This window comes from Apus apus, chromosome 1 (assembly GCF_020740795.1).
Source record: "Apus apus isolate bApuApu2 chromosome 1, bApuApu2.pri.cur, whole genome shotgun sequence".
Classification (NCBI taxonomy): Eukaryota; Metazoa; Chordata; class Aves; order Apodiformes; family Apodidae; genus Apus; species Apus apus.
In genome coordinates this window covers 81,484,100-81,503,323 of record NC_067282.1, presented here as the reverse complement: position 1 = coordinate 81,503,323, position 19,224 = coordinate 81,484,100, and the positions used below count along the sequence as shown (strand labels likewise).

At 48.0% G+C, this 19,224-nt stretch overlaps 1 protein-coding gene across 5 annotated transcripts in view; it reads right to left on the bottom strand.

Annotated features, from left to right (window-relative positions):
- IGSF3 (immunoglobulin superfamily member 3) overlaps nt 1-19,224 on the bottom strand; it is a 100,136-nt gene that overhangs the window by 33,432 nt on the left and 47,480 nt on the right. For all 5 annotated transcript variants that reach the window (XR_007888430.1, XR_007888431.1, XM_051608726.1 and 2 more), the window contains exons 3-4: nt 2,013-2,423; nt 763-1,152 (exon numbers count right to left, since the gene is read on the bottom strand). Coding sequence is in view for 3 of the 5 variants with exons in the window: in XM_051608726.1 (XP_051464686.1) it covers nt 763-1,152; nt 2,013-2,423 (801 nt within the window). In the remaining 2 variants the exon portion in view is untranslated. The remainder of the gene's footprint in view (nt 1-762; nt 1,153-2,012; nt 2,424-19,224) is intronic.

The following is a 19,224-nucleotide window of genomic DNA, read 5'->3' as shown; positions in this document are numbered from 1 at the left end:
CTGGATTTTACCCTGTCCTTGGTCAAAACCCACTGCCAAGATAGCCTGGGCAACACTTGCATGGTTCATCATGCCACAGCTACTTGAGATGCAGAGAGCAAAACAAGGAATGAGTCAGTGGACCCCTTCCTTTCAGCCCTTTATATCTGTATTTATCACTTTCATCTGACAAATATAAAAGGCATTCAGGCAAGCCTCGGGCAGGGTTGTTTTCACCAGGTTTGGCAGACACACAGGGACCATGACAGAGCTCCATGCTGTAGGGCAAAGAGGAGCTCAAGGAGCACATGAACCCTGGTTTCTCCCAGTACAGCTGTCTTGCAAAACAGCTGAGCAACAGCCACTGAACAGCCTGCAGGAATCTAGCAGCTCTTAGGACAAACCAGGGCAAAGCTGGTCTCTCCATTACGCCTGCTCAGTACTTTAGAGCATCCAGCTCCCTGCAGAGCAAGGTGAGGAGACAGGTGCAAGAAGCAAGTCAGGGACTGTCACACACACTTTCAACTCAAGGCCAAAATAGCCACCTTGGAGCCATCACCCAAGGTGGGGGCATGTTTTCCCACCTGACACATACTCCTCCTTCTCCACCACGCCCTTCCATGAAAAAAAAAATCTTGCTAGTTGCAATTTCAGGCCTCTGTAGCATGCTAACTTTTATTCTCTCTCTTCCCCACCACCAAAGTTGGGGCACATCATGGCTTCACCAGCTAGCTGCCCAGTAAAGCAACGGCCACAGGAGGTGATAGGCAAGACTCTACTTACTGAGCGGCAGGACAGTGATGGGGATATTCTTCGGCCGTTTGCTCTCCTTGTCGATGAAGTCCCCTGTCACAGTCTTCTCCCGCTCAGTCACCCGGCAGTTGTACTTGCCACTGTCCTCAAGGCGGAGGCGATAGATCTTCAGCACAAAAACGTTGTCACTTTCTTTGGCTACCTTGAGCTGGCCCAGAGCCTCACGCTGGGCAAATTCATTGTTGAGCACCGGCACGGCGTTGGGCCCCAGGCTGGCAATCAGGGAGCTGTTGAAGGCCCAGGAGATGGAGAAGTAGCGGTCAGGGACATTCTGCGCCTCCAGGATGCATCGAAACTCCACTGGCTCACCCACAATGTATGTCCGCTTCTCCGTCTCCAACCGGACGCTGAATTCCTTATCTGGGGAGAGACAGACCAACTCATGTCAGTGTGCCATAGCTGACCAAGACAGCCAGAACACCTTATGTGAGGTATTTACAACCTGCCACTCCCTGTGTAGTCAACGTCACTCGGACACGTGCATCCACAGGTGGATGGACAAAGGGCTTGCTTTGCTGAGAGCCCAGATTGGCTGTGCTGAAAAAAGGGCAGCTTGCTGCCCAGCATGCAAGAGCTGCAAGGCCTCCCCAGCCATTTCCTGGGAGCAGTTCTGCTGTGACAGCAGCATCCATCCAGTGGCACTGTGGGATGCAAGCTGAAGCCTAGTCCTATGTGCACCCTGCTCCTATGTGCATGTTAAAGGCAGGACCTTTGGGAATATCAGAGAGGAAGACTGAGCCCAGCTGGGTCTTTAGGTCCTTAGCAGGAACCCATGCTGCAGGCTGCAAGAAGGATTTTTACTTGCAAATGAACCTTGTGCAATACAGAAGTGCTTGCTGAAAGTTTCTGTTTTTTTTTCTGCTGTACCCCTCTTATCTCCTCACTAACCAAAATTTTCATTGCCTGTGCTAACAAGTGCTTAAGATGTAAGTTTTAGCTCCTATAGCAGCCCCAGATAGCTGGCCACATCAGGAAACAGTGACTGCTACCCAAGCCCCACTGCTGCCCTGATGTCCCCTAGCTGCTATTTGCTGACATCTGCCCTGCCTGTGGACAGCACTCAGGCCCCTCATCGCCCTCCTTCACCCTGCTAGCAGCTTCCCAAGAGGGGCAGATGGCAAAGGAGGGAGCCAAGCCCCAGGCACCTAACAAGGCACAGCCCCATTCCCCACCTCCTCCCACCACCCAGCTGAGCAAGAAAAGGCAGAGAAGAAACTGACCTGTGGCTTGCACATTGACGATAGCACCCTGGGAACGCTTGCGGGTCATGGCATACCAAGACTTGTCCGGGTCCTGGATCCACTCCACTGCCTCGCAGTAAAACTCGCCCTGATCCGATGGGTGGAGGTTGTAGATGGTGAGCTTTGAGGTGGTCTCCCCCACTTTGTCCAAGCGGATGTCCCCCGTCGCTTGCCGCTGGGCGTAGGCGCTGCCAGCCCGCAGGACGAAGTCACGGCTGAGGGAGATGACCTCCACAGGTGTCTCGCTGCCTCGCTGCCGGTACCAGCCAACGGAGACGTGGCTGTGCTGGGCTGTGCTCTTGGACACCTCGCATTTCAGCTCCAGGGAGTCATGCTCCACTTTGTTCAGCGTCTGCGGGACTGCCGTCACTCGGAGCGAGTCGGGAATCACTGCAGCCATGCGGGATGGGGAAACACAGCCCAAGAGTTAGCACCACTGAGTCTGAAGCCAAGGCATTATAAAGGAGAGATGGGGGAGAGGTTTCTTTTTAGGGTTGCAATTAAACATTAAGTATTAACAAAACCCTGTTGGCTCATATTTATCCCACAAAAACAGGAGAATCATCCCTAAAGTCCCTAGCTGGGCAAGACTGCAACCTGCAGCACATACTCCAGCACTGTGTTTAAATTCCTGCCCAATGGCCCCAGTGACAGCACAGGGTTTGCCATCATGCTGCCGAGCAGCACAGCTTAATTCATCTGCTTCCCATTGAGGCATTTTGTGATGGGCAACTCCCCCTTCATCATGTGCTCCCAAGCCTGCTTCGTGACGCCCTCCTGCCCACATCCTTTAGCCACTCCTTAGCCCTGGTCTCTGCCACTCAAGTCACCACTGGGGCCAAGCTAAACTTAGTTCCTTTAATCTTCCCTCATAAAAAAGTCAGGAGATCCAATTCCCCTTTCCTTTGTTTATATCGTTTCATGTCTTAATGACCCCCTCAAGCCAAATGAAGGGGTTTCAGCATTCGGAGAGAAGTGGCTTCTCTAAGGGCCATGAAATGCAATTGCAGCCTACCCAGTGCCCAGTCCTGGGACACACCAAGACACTTGGTAATAAACTGGTGACTACTTTTCCAGTTGATTAACCAGAAGAAAGGAAGTACAGCTGCTAAAATCAGGATTAAAAAGAAACTGCAGACCCCAAACTTGTTTACTTTTAGCAAGAATCTTAATTTTAGCAAGATAAAGACTTTCCCAAGTCTTTTTAGGCTTTGTTATCTCAAAAAATATCACATGGAAAGAAGAAAGCAAACCTCCCCAACTCTGCAGACAAGGCAGTGTCAGTTAGTCTGCTAATGCCCACGGTTTCGCCATGTACCAATGGAATATAATTACCATATCTCAGTTCAGTTTCATTCACAGCGCTGGCAGGTTTGATAAAATTAGCTGAGCTGCTGAAAGCTGCATCTGTTTCATTCAGGCATGGCTACAAAATGCAATGAGCTGCAGTGAAGACAACCGCTGGGATTATTTATGGCAGAAAAGTCAAAAGCAGAAAAGGGGAAAGAAAAAGACATGAGTGGGAGTAAACAAGAGGGAAATCTTCCTGAACACTGGACAGGAGTGTTTGCTTTGACCACACATTCATTACCCAGGGAATTTACTGCTCCTGACAGGTAAAGTACCTGGCAAGGCCATGTACATGGCAGGCTACTGCCCTCATCCCTGCAGCCACAACTCCTCTTCCCTCTCATTCTTCATTTTCCTTGCCAGGGCTGCCATGCCCTGCCCACCAGCCACAGTCTCTGGCAGACCGCAGCCAGGAGCCCACCTTGCTTCACCTTTCCCCCTTCCCTCTTATTTCCAGCAAAGCAGAGGAGACAGTGGCAACTAACTTTGCTCGTTCATGCTGCATGCACAATGAGATTTAAATTTCTCATTTGAAACCTTTCTGAATAATTTCCAGAGCCATGCAGCTCAGCTCTCTTTGCCCTCCAGCCACAAGCTCTTAGAACATTTCTTACATTACTTAAATAAATTAAACCTGATCATCACCTTCCTGGATTTAGTTTCCTGCTGAACTGCTTCAAAGGTGGAGCTCCCTGCTACATCAGCCTCCACACAACGGTGTACAGGCTGAAAGCAGGTATCCATGAAGCAAACTTGTCTGTATTCCTTCTCCCAATTTGAGAGCCCTGGGTATCTCACCAGGTGCCTGTGTGCCCCCCAGCCCTGCTCAGCAGCATGGCTGCTCACTGGTTATGGGCAGGCAGTGCCCTGGTCCCCTGGGAGCCTGCCTGGCTCTGCGGGGCAGGTACAGGGCAGGCACTTGGCTTGCCAGACAGGGAGCTGCCTGCTCCCCAGAAGCAACGCTGAGAAGCCTGTTGGAAGGCTGGGTCTCAAGCAGGCACTTGCCACACTGTTTCCCAAGCAAGCTAGAGCCTGGCACAGGCACCATTTCACCAGCTGGAACTGTGACTTTGTTTTTCCAGTTCATAACCTGACTGGAGGGTTAGCATCTTTTATACCACGTGGGCAAGCCCTTGCAAAATCCATTCCTGGAGAAAAATCAGGAGGTGGTGGTGACATGCTGTTGAAGGCTGTAATTTAAGTGTGGTAAAGCCTGGCATGCTGGTTTGCATTTCTCCTGCTCATTTGATTAAAAAAGCCAACAACATCTTCCTGGATAGAGGAATCGGTAAGACTGGGTCGCGTGCAGCCTCGAGGCCTTTGTCTTGAGTCAGCCCAGCATGGGAATACATTTATTCACCTTCCTAACCAGAAGGACTAGAGACCCACTCGCGAAATGACAGCCCAGTTTCCAAAGGATTGAACATCTAAACAGACAAGTGCCCTGAGCTGGCCTGGCCAGTGAGAAGGCTCTGGTGCTTCACACCACTGCTCTCGCTTTTGGCCAGTGAAGCACAAGCAGCTTTTTAGATACACTGTAAGATGTGCCTGGAGTACCAGGTTTGGGGAGGGGAGAAGAGGGTAGGAGAAGGGGGAAAAGAAGCAGCCGAACGTGACAGCAGGTCACAGCTCATTTCAGAAGCTCAACGAGCATTTTGTTCTGAGTGCTGCTGAGCACTGGGGACTTCTGCAGCAAGGCCATCGATCTGCTGGGGCTCACGCACCACTCCCAGGCACTGACCCCACTGGCCTGTGCTGACAAGAGGGCTACACGCATGGCTTAGCCCATCAGGCTGGAACAGATGAGGCCTGGAGGTCATGGAGAGAAAAGCAAGCAGGGAACACCTTGAAGGCGCTTTCCAGGGCATGGTGGCACAAATGGGGAAGTGTATTATCAGGAAAGAAGTTCTTCCCAAGCCAGTCATCCTGTTTGAGCTTCAAAGACCTAAGCTTGCGGATCAGGACACAGGTGACTCTTTGCATGGTGTTCACCCAGAAGCCCTTGCTCTGCTGGCAGCCATCACACTGCTGAGCTGCCCGCACTCATCCTGCAGCCATCCCTCATGGGAAGCACCAGGGTTTCCAGGGGCACTCTGCAAGCTGAGTTCCACTTGAAAGCAAGGGTAGGGTTAGGTAGGTATGAGTCACCACTGTGTGAAGGGGAGCAGGGACACACCTGACTCAGAGCTGAGGTGGATGCTGCAGGATATGTTGTCTCACTTGCTCTTTCTCAACTAGCTCCTGCCTATTTCTCACCTCTTTTCAATATGCCATCCAGGCAGCCTGCCTGCATTTCACCCAGCATCCAGCCTTGCCTCCTCCTTGTCCCCCAGCACAAGTGCACCCCCTGCAGCTGTGAAGACCCCTGGAAGTATCAGCAGAGCTCCTCTCTCTCCAGCATCAAGGTTAAGTTTGGGAGCAAGTGGCTGGAGAGGTGGATAAGTGGCTGAAAAACACTTGCTGGGAACAAAACTACTGTGCTACCACCATTGCTGAGCCAGACTCTTGAGTCTGGCCACAGCTGACAGCATTGAGCTTGTACTTACAACACTGAATTCAAAAGCAAGAAACAGCATTTCTTGTTAGTCCCCAAAACAAAGGTTACTGCAGAGGCCACTGGGTACTTGGTGGAGGGTGGGCTGCTAAGCACAGCATGTTCAAAAGTACCCCCAAGTTTTGAGAGCTCCTAAACATTAAATGTAAACATTGCCACTAGAGGGCGTCAGGGACCCAGCTAGGGAGAGTCCCATGTCCTTCCTGCCAGGACGAGGAGAAGGAGGGAGCCCGGAGATGGTGCCTACAGGCACATCCCTCACTCAGGAAGCCTGCACAGACGGCTCCAGTCAAACCCGCCTCAAATGCACCCATCTCAATAAGGCACAATCAATTAGCACTTGGTGACCTCATTAAGGCTAGCTTGAGGAGAAGGAATTGGCTCAAGTTCCTGGAGTTCCTGCGTCTGGACATGGTGCTTTCCTCCAAGCCCCAGGACGAGCTCCCTTTCCAGCAGCTCCCAGCGTCACGCTGAACTCTCCCTCGTGTAGACAAAGACAACTCCCGTCTCCCTTTTCCCTAAGCTTGCTCTGGTTCATTCTTGGGCATCCAAAACTCCAACCACCTCCAAGGGGTAAGCTATAAAAGCTTTTACGTTCTAGACACAAACCAAAGAGCTACCAGCATTTCATCTTACTCACAAGACAGCAAACCTGCCTGAGATGCCATGTCCTTGTTAAGTGATGTAGTAGGAGCAACAGGCTGGGAGCTAAAGGCTTCCTAGCTCGAGCTGGTAAAGAAGCACAGAGAAAATCACTTAGCACAATGGTTGCCTTACACACTGGAGGCTCTACAGGAGTAAAGCTACTTACATAGGCTACCTACTACAGTGGGACCATCTCAGGGCGGCTGTAGGACAAGTAAAACCCAGCAGCCTCTTCTTCCCTTGGATTTTGTTACATGTTTTACCACTTCAGAGGCACTGTATGGTGTTACCTTGTGTCCCCAGCTGCCCACTTCATACTATCTGCTTGCCAAGTGTCAAATGTGAGCTGTTTAGGAAGAACAAATACATGTACTCCCTACTCCTAGGGTGCTGCTTGTGGCACAGAAATAATGCTCTGGATTTTGCAGGGAATTAATGTGAAAGTTATGTTTCCATCTGCCCCACAACATCTTGTTGCCCTGCAGGGATCCAAGCTCAGCACCATGAACCTCCTTCCCCAAACCCTCTGGTTGTGCATGCAAGACAAAAACAAGCTGCTCAAGAGGAACCAGTGGAACACTAGAGAGGAATGCCAGTGTCACTAGTCCAGAGATGAGCACTGGAAGGCACCAAACAGCATCACAAACAGCCCCGTGGGTGGGAGTGAGAGGCACAGGGACACAGCATTTTGTTATTACCCTCTGCAATCTGCTAACTCTCCTGTGGCCATCCATGCCATCCCACAGAAGGAGGGAGGGTCAGCCACCAGAGCCATGCTGATGCCACAGAAACAGCTGGAAGGGACCTGTCCTCTGCCAGCCACTGCAAGCTCTCAGGAAGCCACGCTCCTTATACCCCTCCCCCACACTTCTATTGATTTCCATTCCTTACAGGATCTGAATACGTGTGCATGCGTGTCGCAGGAGGAAAGGGGGGGTGATAAGACAGGAAAGATACCTAGATTAGCAGTGTAATCCTCTCAAGCCCTCATGCCTGGCAATTAGCTGTACATGCTGATCCATACGTGCTGCAGCACACCAGACATCGCTCTTTCTCATCAATCAAAAGCTCATGTAATACCTTCAGCACGGAGGAAAACACATGCTGTGTTATGCTGCAAAACTGATGAAGACTCTCAGGTGTCACCTTTGCAAGTGGACAAAGCCAAGCGGATCCTGCTGCTGGTAGCATCCTTGCTTGTCTTTTTTTTAAGTCCTGAAGAAACCCACAGGTGGCCTGGGGTGGGCAGAAGAACACTTTGTTCCTATTGTTGCTGCTGGTAAGTTTCCCACACTGCCCAAGATCCTACCTGAGACCACAACTTGAGGAAACAAACCTGCCACCCAGAGGTGTACTTTCTCTGTGACTGAGGGTGTGAGGTCTCTGCAAACCTTCCCCTCTCCTCTTTCTCACCTACCAACATAGAGCAACAGGCTCCTGGTACCACACAGAAAATGAAAACCAAGTGTTAATAATAATCTGGTTGGTCTGGGGATTACTTTCCTTCAGTAAAGCACCACCTGCACCGAGAAATAAGCATGGTTGAAGACAGGTTTAAATGAAAGGCAGCCAAAAGACTAGCAATTGTTTAACTAAACTAGAAAAGAATTAGTCAGTGAATTCACTTCAAGCTCCTGAAGGGATAAGAAGAAGTTGTGCTGTGGTCTAAAGCAAGGCAGTCAGAATATACTTTTAATCTTTGGGCAAAGATTTAAGCCTTATTTTAAATGAGAAATTGAACTCAGAAGTCATCAGTTGCTACACAATCAAGAAATAGAGGGTGAAGCACTGTATCACCACAACATTCTGGGGTAAGAGCAGGAAAAGAAATGAAAATAAAAAGAATGCATTCCCAGTTTGCATGCTTGCAGCTTTTTAAAAGGGCAGTTTCTTACTGATTCAGTTGCTGGCAGCAGGCAAAAGGGGAGCCAAAGAGTTAAGTAAGATGGGATGGCAGTTGTTTCACAGCAGTGGTAATAAAACCTCCAATTACAATAGTATCCTTGTTGGTATATTAACGACTGGCTGGAAGGATTTTGCTGGCAGAAATGTGTTTCCAAAAGCAACTGGGTGAGTTCAAGGAGTCAGTGGGAAAGGGCACAGGAAAAAAAGAAGCAGATGTAAAGAAAAAAGAAGCTGATGTAGAAGAAAGGCGAAATGAGAATCAGACAGAAGACACAAAAATTGGAAATTAGGTCAGCTTTCCAACTCAGGGCCTGAACTTCTCGCTTGCTGCAGGCTCTGTTAGTTGCACACCCAGCCCACCCTGCACACCCGCTCAAGGCTGCCACTGTGCACCCTCTCTCTGCAACAGTCTTGTGGCACAACGGGCTCCCCACTACATGATGTGCCTTGAAAGAGGAGCTTCCTGGCCAAAGGTACGCATCCAAGCTGTATGGGACTGCTTAGTCAAATGGCATGGTCGCAAGCCCATGCACTCAGCCCAGGTACATGGGGCAGTGAAGTTCCCCCACAGTTTTCCAAACCCCACACAAACCCACAGGGGTTGGCTCCACCTGTGGCTCCACCAGCAACTCCTTCCTTGTGCACTCAGGGCAGGCATGCAGAGGGAACAGTCCTTGATGGACCCAGGGGAGCTACAGCTTTCCCAGCTGCTCCTGAGCGCTTCAGTTCCAGGAGAAAGGGCACTCACCCTCTTCCTTCCTCTTCGGCTTTACTCTGGGGTTTCAGCCCCACCAGCATAGTGCTGTTTAGAGCAGTTCTCTGAGCCTTCTCCCACTGGCAAGTGGTGGGTGCTCCTACAAAATTGCTGGTCCCCTTACCTCGACTGCTCCAGACGCAGTGTGGTAGGTGCTGGGAGCACAATCCCACCCACTGTCCCTGTTTTGTTGTGCCCCATTATTAAAGCTGCTTCAGAAAGCAAGGAATGCAGGCTCCCACCAGCAAGCTGCTTCTCCTCTCTCCACTCACTCTGTCCCAAAGCACCCTAAGGAGCTTATTAGGGCAGCTAATTTAGGTGGAGAAGTTGAAATGACCTCATTGAATGAGAAAAAAAAAAAGAAAATAAACCAGAACAGGGTGGTAAAAGGACAGGCAGCATCCAGCACTGAGGGTCACAGTTCATTCATTAAGGAAAAATTAGCTGGAGCATCAGTGGAGCTAACCCTGACTAGCGGCTGCCTGAGAGGCAGAGATGAAGGGGATGCAGAGGTACCCAAAGAGCACGAAGAGCTGGCTATGTGGCAGGGACAGAGAGCACAGACCTCATGTCTGCTTCCACCTCCCAGACATGGAAAGGAGGAAAACCAATAGTACCTCACACATGCAAATGTTTTTTGCAATCCTGCTGTGTGAGGCAGATGCTCTCTTGTAAGCAGAAGAGTGTAAACCAGCCTGCAAGTGAAAAAAGGCACAAGGTGGTGGCAGAAACAGCACGCAAAAGGTCAGTACCTTTCCCTGCAATGGGGAAATGTGTGCTTCATGACAGCCTGGATGTCCCTGCTCTGGTACCCAACACCTGACACGACACAGTTCGTTAGTGGGCTCTGCATTTGGGCTCTAGAGTCACACTGTAACCCATTCAGCACTCCAGGCAGGCCTGGATGAGATTCAGGCACACTGTAGTACTGCCCTGCTCCTGCAGCTCTCCTGAGGGTGATGCTCACATGCTGGCCTCTGCCTGGCATGTTCCCAGCCATGGGACCTCCCTGTGCCCTAGCTGCACTGCTCAGTGACACCTGGCTGGGCTGCCAGCCCTGCCCAGTACTGCTGAGGACCCCACCAACTCCCTCCAAAACAGAGCCCATGGGAGACATCTGAGGAGGACAGCAGGGGGCTGGCAGACCACTCTGCACCACACCACACCTGCAGAAGCAATAACCTTGGGCAGTAAGTCAAGCTGAGTCAGCTCACAAATCACTCCATCTCCTCTCTTCTCCTACAATCTCCCCTGTGTGAGGCTTTAGCTCTCCTGCTGATCCCAAGCAGCACCAACAAGCTACTGAAGCTTAAGGCAAGCCTAAGCCACCGCAAACACAAGGGCAGGGCACATCAGCACGTGACTCTTCCACTGAGGGTTAAGCTGGTACATTTTACTTTACAGCACTTGTGAACTAAGAGCAGAAACATGGGAATTTGCTGTGGATTAAACCAGTAACCTGCTAAGCCACAGCCTCCTGGATCCTACAGGACAGTTGGGGAAAGCAAAAAAACCCAAACTAGCAAACATGGAGCCGAGGAACTGACGCAACCTGGGCTCCTCTGAAGCTGTGCATGCAATGCTGTCTTATTGTTTTACACCTCTGAAGCTGAAGTTAAGAAATGATAGAAATGGGAAGCTTAAAAAAAAAAAATCCTCTTTTCTGCAATTTTTTAAAAGTCTTGTTTAATTCAACTTTGTGCACTCAGGCAGGCAGGCAGTACAAACAGCTGAACAGGAAGAGTCATGTAGTACCGTTTCAAAACAATAAAAACGCATCCCAGGCCGTATTCCCCCTGGACTATAATCATGTTTGCAGTGCTTTACAGTCAGGTGAGTCGCCTTCTCAAAAATCAATTTTCAAGGAGGATTCTCCTCTACTTCAACTATACAAGTAAGACCAGGAGCACCACTGGAGATAAGAGTGCATGAGCTACTTTCAGAGATTAGTGCCCCTCCTTCAAGACCTCGGCAGGGATCACATAGGAGGTCAAGGCATGCATGTAAGAGCTGTTTTTCCTTCATTTATGCAATAACAAAGGTTTTGAGACTTTGCAAGTGCCCTTCTCCCACAGGCCTTTGGGGACCTGATCTGTCCTAAGAGCTGCAGAACCCAGGACAAGAGCTTCCAATGACCTCTTCTGGCCACTCAGTCCTTCAGCTCGGAATAAAAATGATTTATTTTTGCCCCCAGAGAAAAACAAAGCAGGCCAAGACAAACCTGGCAGAAGATTTTTGCGAGCAGTGGTTTTTAAACTGCGGACTTTAAAGGCTCCCAAATCAAGGATCTGAGCCCATCCCCTCCAACACTCATATTCTTGCAGAGCACAGCAGAAGGGAGTATTTCAGCCCTCAAAAGCACCAAAAGAAGCACAGAATTAGGCGTTAATCTCTGTTACAGCCTAAATTTCTGTTCAGCTCAGGTCTGGATCTTAAGTTTCCACAGGAAGACAAAGTGGAAATGCTGATGCATAGACAGGGAAGGAGACCACAATCACATCTTCCACACATGCAGATTACTGAGAGACGTACGGTGGCTACTATGTAATGAGAAAAAGCTGTGAAATCTAAAAACAAACAAAAAAAAAGACAGTGGAAATATTTTCTTTCTGTAACTATCCTGCTTAAAGCATGGAAATTGCTCCTAATATATTATATAAACGTATCTTCACCAGACAACTATCAACTGAGCCACGAAGTCAGCATGAGCTGGAGGGATTTCTGGGAGCTGGAATGAAAGATACTGGCTCTTTTGGGTATTTCCAAGCTACCAACAAGGTTTTGGCAGATCAGAACCATTATTCTGAAGCTAGCGCTCTTGTGATGAATGAAAGGCATGATCTGGCTCTTGCAGGATGGAGTCCAAGTTCTCCAACCATGAGGACCACCTGCTCTCCTCCTGCACTGGAGACTGTTGAAAGCAGATTTCCAAGGAGTAATGCAAATTCAGCCAAACAGTTGACAGACTTCTGCCATCTGATTAAGGTATCATAAATACAATCAGGTAACATCCACTTCTGCAAATCTATTTTCCCGATGAGTTGTTTTTTTCTACTGTACTTCTGCTTTTTTGCCTCTTACACACATGGCTATGGCCATCTCTCCTTTTCAAGCTCTTCATGCTCCAAGCTTCTTCTAGCCCATGTGGCAGTGATTTGGGGGACAGAGAATAAGAAGAGGGGAGGTGAAACGCTGTGCTTGGAAGGGCTTTTGAGACTGTAAAAAAAGTGTTCTTTTGCGCCAGTGTAGCAATCAGCTAGTCTGGCACAGACAATCAGTTGACATTCTGCATAACAGTGCCTGGCATCTTTATAATGAACATTTTAAATAAATGTATTTATTTTTATATTCATTGATCTGGGCATTTCAAAGCACACAGTGCCCTTTTTCTCCCATTCCACCTTCTCTCAGATTTCTGTAAACCTCTCTGGTTATTACCCCAATGACAGATGGCCACCATCAAGTTGCTTTCCCTGCAAAAGGGCACAGTCTGCAAGGCTTGAGAAGCATCCCCACACACAGCTACAGAAGGGGACATCAATTTTCCCTGCATTTGAAGGAGATGAGGAAGATGACAGGACATGTCAAGGCAGTGGGAAGAGCTGTGAACAGAGATCAGTTGATGGAAATAATGACACTCTCCATCATGAAGTTCTGCATTGTCTTGGCACGTGAAGAAACCCTTTTCTTTAACATCTTTAAAGCAGCAGCTCCTAAACCAGACAAACAGGCAGAAAGGATTCACTTAACAGTTATTTCCTGCCATACAAATTGTATTCTGAATATTTTTTGAAAGGCCCTTGGACCTTTCTAATGTGGAGGGAGTGCAATGACTATTCAGGGGAAGCTTTCCTCTTTCTCAGCAGTGAGTGTTCCACGCAATTTCAACGAACTGACAGCAGAGTTAGCCATAGGTGGTCTTCCACAACACAAGCTAAATGCTGAATGGCAGCATAATTTCAGAAAGAGATGGACACCTTCTCCAGCTTTACAGTCACTGGTGGCTTGTTCTGCTCACCAAGTGACCCCATGAGTCAAGCAGCCCTGATGCACACCACTGATGGTTACAGTCAGAAGGGAAAGGCCCAAGTCTTGCAAAATACAGGTAGGGTTTCTAGGGCACAGTGCTCCAAGTTTTACAGGATAGCCCAAATCCTTTGCAGGAGCCAGTGGGCATTTAAAAATAAGCATTTAGGAAATAAATCCCACATTAAAATAAGGAGAAGATGCTTTTTGTGCACCTACCATTAGCCCAAAGGCATGCACTCTATCAAAGTAGTCCATTAAAAAACCCACTCAAAACAGTAAAGAAAATAAGTTGCAAAATAAACTAGTAAAAAGGAAGTTTCCACGATGGCTCCAGTGCAAGATCAATATCACGGACTCCAGCAGAATCCGGGGATTTATTTATAGCATTTCCCGCCTTCTATTGGTGAAGCCCCTGAGTGAGAGCAAAGCACAGCTGACACATTGCTGTCTCCAGACACCTCCAGTTCTCCCAGTCAGTGCTTGTTTCACCATTGCATCTGAGTGCAAAAGGCTCTGCAAGCTGACAGTTTCCCAGTTGCTACTTGCTACCCTGTAGGTAAATAGCAAAATGAGAATTTCACTTGCACTGCTGCTTCGGGTATGCCCTTGGATGAGGTAGGCTCTGAAGGTTAACTGTCTGAGGCACCAAGAGGGGCATGTCCAGGAACACCAGCAGATACTCTGCTGGTTGCTGTCTGCTCAGCAGATTGAAGAAAGCACAGCATAATGGAAATATCACCAACTCACATCAGTCTGAAAAGACTTTTGGGTGGAAGGAAGGTGAGGGAAGCTCTTCTCAGGAGTTATAAGAAGAGGCATCTCTAAATGTCCTGGACTCCTATGAAAGACAAATAAGGGAGCAAGACCCAAAGATAATGCTTTTAAGACTGAAAGGCAGGAGTTTTCAGGATGGATTTCTCAGCACGGCAGTATCTTTGGACAATATCTTTTTGAATCTCTGTTTTTTGTATCAGCCTCTAGCTGGTAGGCATTCTTGGGTTAACATCTTCCTACAGATACTGAAGCTTCCAAAGGAGACAACAACAGGAAAGATTTTCCTATAGTGTTTCAGCCACCTATGTTTCCCATCAAGAAGGGCCACCAACTCTGCCTGACCTCAGCCTCAGGCTGAATCTGCTCAGGGACTGTTTAACCTTCTCCTGCACAAAGATAATGGCTTGTCTCACAAGCACCTGTAACATTTGAAAGCCCAACATCGCTCATGCAGATGAGCTATGGCATGCAAATAAAGAACATATTGGGAACCTGATAAAATACTTACTCTTGCATCACCCTTGCTCTGTACCATCTGTGGGGGGAATAAACTTCTCACAACTATCTGATTCAAGGGGCTTTTTTACAAGCAAGCAGAACTGGAAATCAAGATGGGTCAATCTGCAGAATTATGACCAATTAGTCAATATGAATGATCATCACATTACCAAAAGCAGAGTACACCAACGGCAAACGGTCAGAGCAAATTAATTATTTAACTCAGGGCAGGTGCACAGACCAACAACCCATTTAATAGCTTTTCTCCTGCCACATGAAAGGAGTCTATGTGGAGCCTGGCTGATCCCCTCTTAGTACCACTGTGGGGACTGGGAGTCTACTGCAACACAGCCCCCATTCACAGCTTAGTGCCCAGGCAATGAGGCCTGCTGTTCAAGCTGCAGGCTCTGCAGAAGCATTACACTTCTGCCTCAGCTGAAAGAAGAACAGGATACGGTGTGTGCCCCCCGACAAAATTACAGTCTGCCAAATGAGAGTCTGAGAGTCAAACAAATACTGAAAGATGAAGAGTAGTCTTAAAAGAAATTTCACATTACATAAAAAAGCTGGAGAAGTAGAGGAGACACTCACTACATATTAATATTTCTCTGTGGGGAGTATTGCAATGTTTGGTCAACCCTTAGACACCAAAGAAGTCACCTGGAAGACAACTACGGGGATACCATGATCAAGAAAAAACAATGATTGCACCTTATGAGATACCTAGAAATTCAACCATGAAGCAAAACCCTCAGGAAACCAACCTTCACTACTGCTTCTGCTCACATTATTTATTCTTCTTTCTTTTATAAAAGACATGATGTTCAAACTCAGCACTGGTATCAGTACTTTATCCTGTCTAAAACAGGGAGTCACTCAAACAAAAACCCATCAAAGGTAGACTTGGGAGTCTTGTTTTGTGGCATAGTTAGGACACGTCCTCCCTCCTTGCCTATTAGTGTTTTGTTCCCTGTAACCTAGTCATACAAAGTAGGACCATTTTAAGTGCTATTAAATTTCAGATCACAGCTAAATTCCTGTCAACATGACCTTCAAAAAGGAAGAAGAAAAGAGCTTTAGACTGTTCTTTTTTGTCTTACATTAAAATGACAAAACCAATTTTTTTCTTGTTCTTTAATTATTCTGGTTTTTTTCCCCAAAACCCTTGCTTGAGCACATTAGGTATTCAAGTCTCCTGTGCCTCGGCACATTCAAGGGTGACTGAAGAACTGGTAGAAACAGGACAGCACAGATGGGAGAGTGGGGAAATCAATAACAGTGGAGCTTCAGTCAGACTCTTACAGCTCCCAAGTCCTGATTGCTCCTATTAACAGACACACTTGGGAGAAAACTTCCTCAGGAAAGACGTGCTACCTGTGGCTTGTTGCCAGAGACAGTAGAAGACTGTCTACTCACACCTATGGCTCCAAACAGCTCTTCCAGGGACATTCTTTCAAATGCCACCACTCTATAGCAAAATTAATTATACAGCAACACTGCACACTACTACCCCAAGATAAATAAGCAGTGAAGTGATTTAAAAAAGAAAAATCCAACACCCTTGTTTAAGAAAAATGCTCATTTTTCTAGCCATCACTGAAAAAAAATATAAACTAACATAAAAGAGACAGGAAGATATTTCCCTTTAAAATCCATTGCAAGGACTGGTTTATGCCAGAAAAATCCATGCAAAGTGACTTCAGTTAAACTAATGCAGCCTCTCATACTTGCCTGTTAAAATAGTTTTGCAGCATTTAATCCATACAGTTTACTTTGATAATTTAAGAGTGCCCACATAATGGGGGAGTGAAGGTGGTAGGTAATAAGAGTGTGAAAAAGGCACACAAGCCAAATGCAAAACTCACTATCTTACATGTTGGAAGTGAAAAGCCAATTCCTTTCATGCCAGCAATGCAAATTCAACCCCCAAGAGTGCTCAAAAACAGTATGAGAAAAATGTGAACATTAAATTCCTAGGAGGCTGACAAACACTCCTCCTTTACCTACAGAGCTGCTGAGGTGCACAACACCACGTTGAGAACACTGAGAGCACAGCCTTCCACCCGCTTTGGTTCAGTCTGATTCTGGAGCTCTTTCTCATGGCCTGTGAGACATTTGTGCAATGGAAACAGAAGCTGAGGAAGGGGAAGAGGCAGCCACAGCCCTGACCAACGTATCACGTTCACCCTGAGCACAGTAGTGGAGCTGGAGGGGATGGACAGGCAGCCTAACAGGCTAATAGTGATGACTGGCTTGCCGAGTTTCATCTCCACTGGTCTCCTGCTTCCTTTTTTTTTATTTCAAGCTATGGTTAATCAGGTCCCTGTGACTCATTTCTCCTGTAAGGAAAGTCATATGTCTGTTTTCCACCTCTAGAGTTCATGGTGACTGCTGTGGTCTACTACCCTGGACACCGACTAATACACTGTACAGACAGGTTTTGAGACAGGACTTTCCACTAAACTACACAGCACTGGCTCCCTCCTGAAAACCTTTTATCCATGGAGGACTGAGACACACAGCCCCATCCGTGCATGCACAGTGTAGATGACAGCAAGGCTGTCTCTGGTGGGAGTCAGGCACACTATAAACAAACTCCTTCACCGGGAGAGAAGGAACAAGGTCAGTGAAAGCAGTTTTTCCCCATTTTGCTGTACACAGCTACTCGTGGAGTTTGTCAGTGCTGAAGACACCAGGCAGGCTTGGATCAACCATACTCTTCTACATGCCTGCCTGTGGGTTAGACGTGACCCCCCATAAATGCAAGAAACATGATACTTTTCCAGAGCAGAGTTTGGTGTCTTTGTGTCTCAGAATCATGTCCCCCCAGGCCAAGAAACTCCCTACAGTCTCAAGGACTTAAGTGGTGACAAAAGTGCTGACCATCTCACAAATCCTTCCAGTAGCCCTGCTGGAGTTGGCCCCTCCCAAGTAAGCAGGGTGCCACGTCCCCCCTCATTCCCAAAGCCCCCAACCATCTCCATCAGGACACAGTAAAACAGACCAAATTATGACAAACAGCTCCCTGTAGCCCAGCACTTCTGGGTGGAGAATGACAGCATTTTCCCAAGACAAGATCAAAGTCTCTTTCTTTCACTGCCTGGCAAGGAGGACCTTGTTAGCTGTGCAACCCCAAAAAAACACCCCCTTTGGTGCCCTGGGAGAGGCTGTGCTTATCGTCAGCAGCTGCAGCTCCTGGCATATAGTACCCTGGGAAGGAAAGACTGGATTGTAACACACAGCCAGGGAGCCCTGCAACAGGAGGACATCGACAGCTTTCCATGCTCAGGAAGCTTCACACCACTGAAAAAAAAATGGCAAGGTCTGGACTTGCCTTGTTTTTACAAAGCCCCCAGTGTCTATCACATAATTAGAGGAGATTAGGGGAGCATCTCTGCTGACATATTCAACAGCATACACCTGTGAGAACCATACATTTTCATTTTAAATATTTCCCTCCTTCCTGTCTTCCACTTTTTTTTAATGTATTATTTCCATTGTTTTTTTGCAGACTTCTCATTTGCCTTCAGCCATTTAAATTTTAATATGAGGCTTCACTGTTTATCCTCTTTCTCTTCAAAGGCCCTGCTTTACTTTTCTGCCTCTTCCCAGTCCCCCCAGCCTAATTGTTGCTATTATTTTTAACCTTCAGTAATTTCCTTTGCTTTCTTCTCTGCTCCCATCTCTCCCTGCTCCCATTTTCCCCCTCTGTACTAAGTCCCTTTCATCCCTCACCTCCCTCTCGCCCCTGGCCCAACATCCAAATACATGTGGAGCAAGCGTAACCAAGTATAAATATGAAAGGGATCATCCAATTTCAGCAAAACGCTTGTCCCTACATATTCAAATATTTGAATTGTAATGATTAAGCCCAAGAAGATCCTAACAGTATTTTTTTTACAGAGCTCTGCAGGTCTTTAATAAGCCTCGGCCTCTGCCTCAATAGCAGCCTGAGCTGCAGTTGCTGAGCTGTTTCCTATGCATTACAGTAGATTTGGTCCAAAGTAAGCGAGAGGGACTCTGGAGTGGAGAGCTTGAATTATAAGCAAGGAGACTTCATTCCCCACTTGCTGGTTTATTGAAATTCAATGCCTTCCTCTCACCTGCCGCTTTGTCATGCTAACCTCTTCTGGCTGGCTTAAAATTTCCAGTCCACAGCACAGGCAAGCAGCTACACTCCTGTCCAACCTGGAGAACTGTGTCCCACAGTAAGACCTGCCAGAGGAGGGATAGGCAGAGTCTCTTGAGGGGCATGCTCCCTTCACTGAGCAGAGGTGCCACTTCTCCTGAAGGAGGGTAGAAATGAGGGGGTGTCACTGAAGGCTGGCCTCAGTGCCAAGAGACACCAGGTGATGGTCACACACCTACCAGGGTTCTGAAGAGGACTCACCAGGGTCTTGCACCTTCAGTGCGTGCAACCTTGTTACCCTCCAAATGGTACAAAAGACCACTTTGCCCCCAAGGGAAGGGAGGAAGAGAGGAAGCCATCTCTTGGCAAGGCACAGCTCCCACATTTCCACCTTCCGAAAAGCACACAGGCTTTTGAGCTGCACCTGACAGCCTACAGAGCAGCTGAGCTGAAGAAGCTCGGGGCAGAGCAGCCTACTGCCACCCAGGACACCAGCTCCCCCCCCGCCCAATTTCTCAGAGCCCTGTGTCACACCCTGACATGCTAGAGGGAA